Source organism: Sinocyclocheilus anshuiensis, unplaced genomic scaffold, assembly GCF_001515605.1.
Source record: "Sinocyclocheilus anshuiensis isolate Anshui unplaced genomic scaffold, SAMN03320099.WGS_v1.1 scaffold914, whole genome shotgun sequence".
Classification (NCBI taxonomy): domain Eukaryota; kingdom Metazoa; phylum Chordata; class Actinopteri; order Cypriniformes; family Cyprinidae; genus Sinocyclocheilus; species Sinocyclocheilus anshuiensis.
The window spans coordinates 2,135,149-2,147,803 of record NW_015539870.1 but is presented as its reverse complement, the minus strand read 5'-3'; the positions used below and the strand labels follow the sequence as shown (position 1 = coordinate 2,147,803).

The 12,655-nt window shown below is 35.8% G+C and overlaps 1 protein-coding gene across 2 annotated transcripts in view; it reads right to left on the bottom strand.

Moving 5' to 3' along the window:
* Nucleotides 1–11,476, bottom strand: part of LOC107685094 (gastric inhibitory polypeptide receptor-like) — a 19,566-nt gene extending 8,090 nt beyond the window's left edge. Inside the window, exons 1-5 of one of the 2 annotated variants that reach the window (XM_016481580.1) lie at nucleotides 11,274–11,476; nucleotides 3,694–3,853; nucleotides 2,722–2,818; nucleotides 2,285–2,392; nucleotides 866–987 (exon numbers count right to left, since the gene is read on the bottom strand). In XM_016481580.1, the coding sequence (XP_016337066.1) occupies nucleotides 866–987; nucleotides 2,285–2,392; nucleotides 2,722–2,818; nucleotides 3,694–3,750 (384 nt within the window). In that variant the 5' untranslated portion in view covers nucleotides 3,751–3,853; nucleotides 11,274–11,476. The remainder of the gene's footprint in view (nucleotides 1–865; nucleotides 988–2,284; nucleotides 2,393–2,721; nucleotides 2,819–3,693; nucleotides 3,854–11,273) is intronic. The other variant, XM_016481581.1, reaches the window with a different exon arrangement.
* Nucleotides 11,477–12,655: the final 1,179 nt, after the last annotated feature.

Here is a 12,655-nt window from a genome sequence, read left to right as displayed (position 1 = left end):
AGCAGGAATGTATTACATTTTAAAGTATTAATATAAAATATTAATATAAAAAAGTTATTTTAGATTGTAATAATGTTTCACAATATTACTGTTTTTACTGAATTTTTGCTAAAAAAAAAAAAATACAACCTTGGTGATAGTGCTGGGCAATATACCGGTTAAAACGGTAAATCGGTTTGAATTATGCACACGGTATGAATTTAAAAATAAACGTCATACCGGTAAAAGTGGCTAAGCAACATAGCGTCGTGAATTGAGAGGAAATCCCTGTTAACTGCATACACTTCTGACTAATGGTTAGAGAACTATTAATAACACACAACTAATTCTTTAACTGGGCAAATAAAACAACTGTAAACATTAACAGAAGCCAGAGACGCTGAAGACAAACGCAAAGAGGAGAAAATACTGTAAAGTTAGCAGGCAGAGCAACAACACTGTTCACAATGCAAAATATTGGAAGAAAATCCTAAATAATGAATTGGGAGTTTATATACATCTCTGAGGGGAACTGACAGTCTTCAGAAAAGTTTAGATGGTATTTTCTTTTCATCTTACCTCCATATAATGTATATTAACAGGGCCGTCCTTAGCTGACGCGGGGCCCGGTGCAAGGTAGGAAGAGGGGGCCCCCTCGGTCCATTCGCGATCAAGTTCTGAGGGGTCCCCCTCAGTCCGGTGCAGCCGCACCAGTTGCACCCCCCTAAGGACGGCCCTGTATATTAATGTAGTATTTAAAAGCGCAGCACTACTTTGTTTATAGCAGTAACCAAGGAAATGTTGTATCGCAGCTGTTCCATAAGTGCAAATTCCCTTTTTATAGTCTTTTATATATTCCCTTCACCCCAACCCTGACAGTCTTTACCTGTTCTATCTGCTTGCTGTCATCTGCATTGCATTGTGAGTGGTCTCTCCATGTGCTGCTGTCGTTGACGGTGAGCCACTGGCCATCTGGACCACATTCCCGTGACACAAACCCGTTACGCACTACAGAGGACAGTAACAGACAACAGATCTTTGAGTTACTGCATTCAAACATGTCTAATAATTGAGAGTCCACTATGAACCTTTTTATTCATTCAATGCTGCCCGAACACTGTCATGTAAATTATAACCAACAGCATATCTCATGATGCGCTAACAAAAGCACCATTATCGCTCATTCTTATGGTTAGTTGTTCTAAATGGGGGGGAAGTCGTGGCCTAATGGTTAGAGAGTCGGACTCGTAACCTAAAGGTTGCGAGTTCGAGTCTCATACTGGCAGGGATTGTAGGTGGGGGGAGTGAATGTACAGCACTCTCTCCCACCTTCAATACCACGACTGAGGTGCCCTTGAGCAAGGCACCGAACCCCCAACTGCTCCCCGGGCGCCGCAGCATAAATGGCTGCCCACTGCTCCGGGTGTGTGTTCACGGTGTGTGTGTGTTCACTGCTGTGTGTGTGCACTTTGGATGGGTAAATGCAGAGCACTAATTCCTAGTATGGGTAACCATACTTGGCCACATGTCACGTCACTCACTCACGTTAAATGAGTCCAACACTTTCTGAAAAAATGTTACAAAACTGTCACTGAGGCAGTACCCTTTCAAAATACTAAAAGTATTTAGTATTAGTACTAATGCTGATAATAAAATACTAATATGCACACTTTAGGTACAAATATGTACCTTTAAGGTGCTAATATGTACTATTTAAGAATAAATAAGTTACAAATATGCTTTTGTACCACCCTAGTTTGTACCTTTTTTTCTGAGGGTGTATGGTTTTAATCTGGTAGAGGATAAACTGCCCCCCAAAAAAAGTCAGAATAGCTTAGAAACCACATATAAATGCCATGACATCCAACTACAGCACCCTAGGATCGCACCAACAGGTTTTGCATGGTTTATGCAGAAAATCCCATAATTAGATTTAAAATAAACAGATAAAAAGACGATTTTAAGATAAACAAATGTTAGAAAATTTTGAAAATCATTTATTCACCCTCATGTTCGGGTCCCATTGACCCATTGTATTTTTTGCCCATACAATGGAAGTCCATGAGAACCAAAACTGTTTGGTTACCAATATACTTCTTCTTCATTCTTTTATGTTCCACAGAAGTCATCCATGACTGGAATGACATGAGGATGAGTAATGATAACAAAATGTTCATTTTTAGGTAGACTATCCATTTAAGCTTTAAGATGCTCTTTAAAAAAATGTATATGGGGTACTGCATGAAATTTCTAAAGCATATTTTTATTTTACTGTGCCAACAGGCACTATTATTGGCAGCCATACCTTGATCATACCAAGGCAGATACCAGGGGCACGGCACTTTCACAGTTGTGTTGGGAACTCCATCTGTCCAACAAGCGTACATATCAAACATGCTTTTGCAAAACAAACCTAATGGAGAAAATAGACAATGTGAATATGAAGCGGATCCAGACAGGTTTAATAACGCTATGTACTCCTGTCAGAGCTTACGTTATGTATGAAATTTTATATCTAATTTTCAAATTCCATGTTAGAAGTGTAACCTTATCCTTATTGACACTCCTTAGGAAAGCAAGATTTATATTGTGAAAAAGATTCATGACAAACATTTAGAGTGGTTAGTAAAATGTTCCTCTCTGTGTGTTTCCTTCTCTTTATAGACATAGTAAATCTCAACTAACTCTTTTCCAGTGTTGAACACACACACACACACACAGATGGGATGAGCTAAAGCCTACCCGAGGTGGTGGGTTGTGAGCTTATCTTCATGATGCACTCGTTCCGATACCTGTTCCATTCCTGCACTGTGTCCTTCACCGTCTTCCCACTAACAATCTGAAAGACACATATAACACCAGGTTACATCTTTCTCCAAATGAAATCAAAATTGAAATCAAAATTCCTAATGTGTACGTCGCTTTGGATAAAAGCGTCTGCTAAATGTCTAAATGTAAATGTAAAATTGGCCTTATTTACTGCTTTGATACATGTTTCTGGTCTTATTGTCCAAAATTCATCAACCTACATGCAAGAAATTCTGAATTCTTTTTGCCACACTTTTTCATATAAAGGTTTTTATTGCCATCGATGGTTCAGTGAAGGACCTTCAGCATCCATGGAACATTTCCATTGCACAAAAGTTTCTTTATAGTGCAAAAAGGTTCTTTAGATTATTAAAATGTTCTTCACACAAAGAAAAAATGGTTATTTAAAGAACTGTTCACTGAAAGTTTCTTTGAGGAACACAAAAATGGTTATTTTACAACATCACCGCAAAAACGCTCTTCTGCTACCTTTATTTTTAAGAGTGCATGCAATTACAAAGTGAGACTGAAACACCCAAGTTAAAAAATGACACAAAAGCACAAGTATTGCAGATCATATGAGATTTTTATGTGAAAACACACACACACACACACACACACACACACACAATGTCTGGTTTGCTATCTTTGTGGGGACTCTCCATAGACATGTACAGCATAGAGTTTGTACAGTAGAAAAAACATTTTCTATCCCCTTACACTAACCCTACACTTAAACCTACTCCTCACAGAAAATGTTCTGCATTTTTAAATTAAAAAAAAAAACCTCATTCTGTATTATTTATAAGCTTGGTTCCCCATAAGGACCTCAATTTAGGTCTGTAGCAGTAAGCATTAGCAGTAAGTTTCAAATTTTTGCTGCAAAATCTATATGTTAATAAATACCTCAGCTCTGCACAAGACAGATAGAGTGAGTAGGAAGATGGTGGGGGTACTCTTCATCACTGAGACAGGTACCAGGGGCCATACATCTTAAAGCTGGGCCCACATCCAACCAGAACCAGGGCAGGCCATTCTTTCAGACCTCCATGCCACCAGCTGCACCCTTTAGGATTGAAACACAGCAGAGGATACTAAGGGAAACACAGATCTGACAGCTCGAAAAGAATTAATAGCCAGATGGCTTTAAGCTCTTGAACCTCCAGTCTCTGTCTGCCTATACTTTATGTGGCCTTATTAAATCTTCTGCAATAAAACATTATACATGAAAGTACTCCTTCTGATCCACACCTGCATTAACTTCAACCAAAATACTGCTCGGTTTTCATTAAGTAAATGTCTGTGACTTTTTTCCCTACACATGTACATATACCTGTATGTAGTTCAGTCTTTACATAATCCAAACAAGGATTTTGACAGTAACTTCAGAAACACCAAACCTGCCAATAAAAATGTATTCAATGTAATATTTGCAAACATTAAATATTTAATAACACTGCATGTAATCTTGAACAAATCTCATTTTCATGCTGTCATTTTTTTTACATTTTAGCATTTTAAGTTAATAGAGTTAGTATAGAATTTTAAAATAGTATAGAATATCAGACATTTATGGGCAATACAATTTTTAATATTATTAATTATCATTAGGCTATATCAGACCAACCCTAAAATTACTGAAATCTAACATTGTGCAAAACAGAAAAATTAAATCCACAGAGAAAATTCACTTGAAATTCACAAAAATACATTGGATTAGAACATGAATTATGGATGAGGAAACCACATAAAGGATTTGTAGTTTCTCTAAAAATAAATATTGCTTTTGTCAAAATTGGGTGACTGAGCCCTTCAGCAGACAACACAATCCAGACTCTGCTGCTAAATCTCAGCTCAATCGATAATGGTTCAAGGAGGAAGGTCATTTTAACTCCTTTCCTGAGAAACAGTTGACTGAAGTCTCTTCAAGCGTGCTCAAAAGGAGGAAACAGTATATGCTTAACCCAGATGATGTGTAAAGGAGTGTCCTGCTAAATCATGTATGATCAGATTGGTGTTGAATAATTTAGTTGGTTTTGTGTTAACCAGGTTGGAAAGCGCTGAGGGTATATAAACACAACCTACACGGAGGACTTAAAGAAGGAAATTCAGGAAGTGGTCACCCATGTAAATCACTCTCATCACATTGTTAGGGGAACAGAAACACAGTTTACTTCCTCCCTAAACTTCGTCTGTAATTTCAGTAATTAAATGAAAAGGGAAAAACTTTTGATTGAGTTTTGCTTGAGTTGATAATTATGATAACTATATATATATAACTATACATAATTATATTATTAAGTTGATTATATAAACGTGAAAACTGGCAATATTTCCTTTAAAGATTTCACTAAATAGTGGTAAAATTAAGCAGTAGTTTTAAACTAGTTTTCAGTAACCAAATGTTTGGATACTAATAGAACAACTGACAATTTTAGTATCTAAATGTCTTTAAAATTTCAATAGTGTCATGCTTTTTTGTATAACTTGTTTGGAACAATCCATGATTAACCATGTTTATTTCTTTTTTTGTTTAGGGTTTTGTCTAGTTTTTTTTTTTTTGATGAAGATGAGGGCCAAGTGAGAGATGAATTTATGCCAAAACACAGTAATATCAACAGATAAACATAAGGGAAGTGTTTTCTCCTCCCTTTTAAATTGCCCATTTTACTTAATAATTGCATTTTAGTTTAATTGCATTTAGCATTGTTTTCCCCAGTTGTCTATGCCTCTAAGACCAGATGTTTGAGACAGCACCTCATTAAAGTATCTCGAGCAGATGTCATCAGTCGTTATTTATGTAACGATTGTGTTGTCATGATACCATGATAGTTCTGGGCACATTTTTAAACATATAATTTCTAAGTGGGATAGAGTTACACTCTTAAAAATAAAGGTGTTTCAAAAGGTTCTTCAAGCGATGCCATAGAAGAACCATTTTTGGGTCCACAAAGAACCATTCAGTCAAAGGTTCTTTAAAGAACCATCTCTTTCTTACCTTTTTGTAATCTGAAGAACCTTCTTTCGCCACAAAGAACCTTTTGTGAAACAGAAAGGTTCTTCAGATGTTAAAGGTTCTTTATGGAACCATTTAGACAAAAAGGTTCTTCTATGGCATCGTGAAGCACCTTTATTTTTAAGAGTGTACACAACAAGTCCTGAAGGCCAGAAACCAATTCTGCAATGTTTATACTGCTTCACCTTTAAAGGTTCTTTTGATTAATTCATAGAGCATATTTAACCCAGGATATCCATTTGTGCCCCAGCCAAAAATATAATTACACAAAACCCTGGACACAGTCAAATGACTCTAAAATAAATCACATCAGTTTGCCAACCCTTATGGCACACCAATCGACATTTCACAAGCAACCATTTAAGGATAAGAAAAGAGGCATTAGACAATACAACTCTTAAAGGCAAGTGGAGAGCACTCGCCTGCCAGTTAAGCTGGCAAATGTGTTTTATTCCAGGCATGCCAGTTTCCATAAGACACGCAACAGCTTTAACAGAACAACACGGCTCAGGCACAACATCACAGAGCTGCTGGAAATCAGTCATAATCATAATAATTAATGTAACCATTATTTATAAGAAAAACATGTTTTTTAACTGAATTCTCATGCATTTCAGCAAACAATCAATGCAAGTTAAGGAAAGCATCAGTACATCTTGATTTTTCACATTACTTGAAATTCAACCCAAATAGAATTTGGGATCGGCGACTTATAAGAGTCCTGCCCCTCACTTAAAGCTCTGAGAGAAACAGAAAGAAGAGTTACTTTTTTTGTTTGTTTGTTTTCTCTTTTTTCCAGAGTAATATGTTTTCGTCAGTCCTGCACTCAAAGACCTTCACATACTAACAGTGTGTGTCTGATAAGTGCAACACCAACTAAACCTTAAAAGCAGCAACAGCATTAGTGAGCCAGATTAGCTACGGCTATATTCTTGTTTACACAACTCGCAGGCTTCCTGCAGTCTGACCTCAAATGCACCAGACACCATTTATTACCCATGTAAGTGAACAACATATCCTACGGTCTACTGTGGCATCTATGCACTTTTTAAAGGAGTAGTTCACTAAAAAATGAATATTTGCTGAAAACATACTCACCCTCAGGCCCTCTGAGATGAAGATGAGTTTGTTTCTTCATCAGAACAGATTTAGAGAAATTTAGCATTACATCATTTGCTCACTAATGGACCCTCTGCAGTGAATGGGTGCCAGTGAATGTTTTCATTAGCTGTAAGGACTCATTCTGACGGCACCCATTCACTGCAGAGGATCCATTTATGAGCAAGTGATATAATGCTAAATTTCTCCAAATATGTACTGATCTTGGATGGCCTTCACTAAACTTTTATTTTTCGGTGAACTATTACTTTAATTAATTTTTAAGGGTTACATCGGACTTGCACTATCAACAAAGTGTCCAGCATCATATTCCTGTCATTTTCTACACAATGCGAATGTGAACAAATACAGAATACGGCAAAGTTCACAGCGGTTTGCAAAAGGCATTTTTGCTAGAACTGTGGCTCACCCAGCACAGAATAGATAGCCACTGGTTTAAACTCCTGGCTAGTTTGATTTAGATGTTGCTTTGATAGTTTGACAAGCCAAATATAAATCATATAAATCATCAAAGGTCTGTATTGTGTTTGATGGGTGAGTGTTGTTCTCTGCTCAGAGAACTGGAATGCAGAATGGGCATGTTTGGAGATCTATTAAAGAACTGAAGCACAGGACTTTGTACTAAATTTAATGGCACACACTCTTTGTTCAAAGCAGCTTGTTTAACATTCCTATATTACATCCTTGAGTGATCTATGAACATCAAAAATGGTTTCCCAAAACCAGTCACAAAGTTCAAGGGTCTAAAAGTAAAAAAGTGGATATTCCATTAGCCGTATCAGTTTGTTTATATCTACAGGACTGTAATGCATCCTCAGTGAGCTTATATGCAGTCCAGCCGTTGTTTGGAGAGTGATTCAGAAATATTCAAAATCAAATCAGTTATTTTATTTTATTTTTTATAACTGACAATAAGTTCCACAAAAGCATTTGGAGTTTAGGAATATCAACCTTTTTTAGAAAGCCAGAACTTTATCATTCAGAGGGGTCAAATTGTTCTATATTGAACAGTTGTATTTGATTGTGCAAAATTGTGCGAAATAATCATATAGTGACTTGAACAGTATTCGCTAGAAAACAGAGTACATACCAAACTAATCTCATGACAAAACATAACTATTTTACATTTGTACAATTTTAGATAATAACTAAGAATTAAGGTACATTCTTAAACCTAACCTTCAGAGGGGTGTAAGAAGAATGCACAAAAACGCATGACCGAAATCATAAAAATTCTTATGAAGTCACCACTGATTTGCCAAAATGTAAAATAGTTACAAACTAAATAGTTACAAAAAGAGTGTGTTGGTAAGAACATATAGTAACTCCCAAATGTCCAAGTCCTCTATCCAAGATTTTATGTGCCTATTCTTTTACACCACAATTTGATTTGTGCTCCTAAAATGAGTAAATAATAGATTTCCTATTACGATTCAGACTGTAATACTGCCTTACAAAGGCAAAACACTGACACAGAGAAAATGACATGTTTATTTTTGTTTTGTTTTCTTGATTGTTTTGATATGCACTCACTTTTACTCTGAATCTGCATTTTGCCTTTGTAGTGCAGAAAACTCACAAAATGTTAACGTCACTTTTAACGACAAAAACAACACCTTTATTTTCAAGCGATTTAAATGAGAAAATCATGTTGAATTACTTTCTGGTATGTTTCTCCAAACTGAGTATACAGTGGACGTTCAGTGAACCGTGAAATACTGCAATATTCACCCAACATTCAACCCACCACACCGCACATCCACTCTCTGACAACATGTGTTTCACAATAATCATTAACACATCATCTGAAAATAGACAGTCTAGTTACTTCTATTTCTGGTAAAGGCAAATGCAAGACACTCCTGAGACCCACAGCTGTAGGAATGTTGTAGTTGTTGTGGTCAGGATAAGTCTGGCATAATCCAAAGTAGTGAAATACAGAACAAGATGATCAAAACGGCACCATCGTATGATCCAGGAATAAATCAAACACTGATGCTGGTATACGGCGAGAACACAGTGAACATAAATATTTTAAGACAATCCAAAAATGTAAGGGCCATAAAACCCTTTGGCACTTGAAAACAGGGTGCATAATCAAATAGGACATAGCTTTCTTCAGGTCTTTCGGCATATTTCGGTCTTTCCGTGAACTGTCATGACAAGCAGACGATTCTGCAAGCCAAATCACGGATACAATTTGTTTCTTAGTGTCTGTAATTGTTTCCTCTGTTTCAAATCAAGCAAGGCTTGTCAAGGCTGGCAGACAAAACTATTGTATGCATGCCCTAATCAGCAATCAATGATGATTTGAGAGACTAAACTCTTGACTGTGTGAGCATAAATGACTCAAGGATGGGATTTTATTAGCTGCTTTCACTTTAGAGCAGAAAGCGTTCACATGAACACACACAGTCCTATTAATTATAATGGTTATTATGAAGTGTTGAAAAACATTATCACTGTATATTTTTCTGCCCCTGCTGCGGTGACAAGGCCACCCCCCTTTTAACACTCAGCTCATATAAATTGCTTCATATTTGACCACAAACGGTGCCAGTAGAGGAGAATATATTAATATGAAGCATAATAAAATAGTATAATCTAACTCATATCAATAAAGATGGGCTATCTCAGACTTATCAGAAATCATAATTTCCCACCTCAGTATTGCAATTAGTGCATTGTGTTTATATTATTTATTGACACTAATCCTAATCTTAAAGTGCTACATTACATCACAATTCATTTTCATTCACTCATTCAAACTTGTTCAATTTTATGTAATAATTCATACATAATTTTAAATTAACATTTTGAAAATATTATAAAAATGAATGTAAAAATTGTTAGTGCAAGCATGATATTTAAATACAAATAAACAAAAACGTAGGCATAGATTTTTTTTCTATATAACATTTAAATGTAATGGTGATGAATTATGTACATATTTTGTACAATAAAAGTGACTAAGTTCAGTATCTCTGATTTTTCAGGTATTTACATAAAAATAGTTAGTCAGGGGAAAACAGATGGCAGCATTTTCTGAGAAACAGCCCAGAAGGAATAACTGTCATGCATGAGCCCAGAATGCCAGTAATAACGTAATTAGCCTAAATAAAGAGGAAGAAGGTAAATACCTTTATTTTTTTATTTAGTGACTTCCTATCACATTACAATTTAGATAAATTCTAACCCTGGTCACACTCCTCTCTCTCTCTCTCTATCACAAATATCAACAACAACAATTACTATTTCAAAGATTTCCGATTATAAAATGTTAAATTGTATGGGTCATTTTTAATGTTGACGTTTTAATAGCATATTTTACTGTAATAACAAGCCTGTTTTCATCAGCTTTTCATTTTCATCAAAAACCCCTGTGCTGTGCAGGCTGAGATTGCACTAAATATTAACATGGTGAAACTTTGAGAAAGTGAATATATTTCTATTTAGGCTACCACACAGCCATTTGTTTGAAGTGAGGGACTCGTTTCCTTGATATAGGCGTATTACACTCGTCGTAGGCCTATTAAAACACACTTTATATATTCTGGCTAAGGATAGAACCGGCCGGACTGTACGAGAGAAGTCGTCTGTTGTCTGTTGAGACATGTTGGGTTTTTATCCCACGGCACGTGCTGTAGTTTCGTTTGCAGAGTCAGAGTTAACTGATTTCAAGCTCTGTGAAATAATGAGTTCAATCAGACTTTAATGCGCCAAACGGTTAATATACACAAAGCTATAAAAAATAAATATCATGTTAATAACAAATGTAATCACACCGGTTAGGTACATTTAAGACCAGTTAAAAGGCTGCGCGTGCCTAACAACTTAAACCGCGACTATACACACAAATAGCACATCATCTCGTACCTTATTGCTGTTATATGAACATCTTTGATTAGGGATATAGCCTAACAGTTTCAAATATACTTGCATATTAAGTCGGTTTCCTTTTGCTGAGATTTTATTTACTGATTCCGATCGAGAACTGCTAATGACATTTAGTCAAAACGTCAAGCATTGGAAGTTCTGAGATTATTCATAATTCATACCTACTAAATACCACAGCACAGACAGAATTAGACCGATAAAAACTTGTCACGCCAAGCATATGAACAACCTAAATTCATTTGCATGTAAAGCAGTGTCGGTTATGAACTATGAGCATAACAGTATGAGAAATTCAATAGGCAGAGATTATCATATTTTGTCACTTAGCCTATAAGTGAAAACCCGTATCTATAGATTTGGTGTCCCTACTTCAATACAAATATATATATATATAGGTTCAGAGGTATAGTATACAGACATGCAACATAATTTCACTAATATATTAAATACTCACCATCATACCGTTCAGAATAACATGTTCTTGAGCAATAAGGAATATTATTTGAATTCCTTTGGTCGTGTTCAAAGGTGCTGTACGCCAATTCAGTTTCCTCAGTAAATGAGAGAAGTTGTCTCGCTCGGCTTCTCGGCAAAAAGAATCATTCTGTAAGTCCAGAGTCAGAAGAAATGAATCTGCGCTTCCACACTTCCATCACACAGACAGTCTGTGAGCGCGCGTCAGCTATAAAACAGAAGGAGATTCTTGTCCTTTAAAGCGACAGGAGCGAAAAATAGCGTCACACTTAATGAGAATTGACCTGGAACCTTTATTTCACACCATAAACTAAATCGATTAGCCAACTCTTGGGAAATTAAAATGAAATTAATAATTTTTAGGCTACTGAAATGAAAATAGGAAAAGGACTATGTATAAAAAAGAATGCGTAGGCTGGAAAATGTTGTTGTTGGTGTTGAAATGTTTGTTTGCCTTGTTATAAAACTATCCTCACATGGGCTGAGCCTATGCTTGTTCATCATGCCAAAAATAGTTCATCATCTATCATCTATTAATAGCAATGATATACAAATCAGCACCCAACTCTTATTTTCTCACATATCTGGAACTAACATTCCATGTAAAAACTGCACTTACATGGCTTGCATCCAAAAACAACAATAAACAATATGTTTGAAATACGGTAGATTACTAATACAGGGAGTGTAAAAACAAATAAATTAATCACAAGTCTTGTAGTGATCCAATTTTATTTACAGTAGGCATTAGCTGACAGGTTTGATGTCAATTAACAAAATGTTAGTCCAGTGTTAATATTTAGCCTTTGTATTCATGTAAATCACAAATGACCCACTTTCCACAAGGCTAAATGTGTTTTGTTGCACATTAGCAACAGATTCACTGTTAATCCATAGTGCAATTACTGGTCAATTTTGGGATGAATGTGTCATCTAATTTGACTTTCTACTTTTAAACCGTATCAGTTGAGTCATTGTCGGTACGGAAGGTTTGGCATTCTAACCAGTATCCCTGCCTTAAACACAAGGGATTTTGTCTGTTTTTCACACCCAAATCAATGGCACCAGTAAAGATGGTTAAAAAACACATTACTAAGCAGAGTGATATGAACCAAACCCATTATGACTCAAATTAATATTTACCAAGAGACGGAATGTACATCGGGATTAATAGTCCCCAATATAATTTATGCTATAGTTTTCTTTTGAGATAAACAACCATTGTTTAATATACTCTCTGATGACACATGATGCATTCACAGTGTGTGTATAAGCACAGTTTCACAAAAAAATCGTCCAGGTCAAGCTCCAGAATTTAATTAATTGTTTAGTTCAATCCAATAAATTTTTATAGTGTAATTA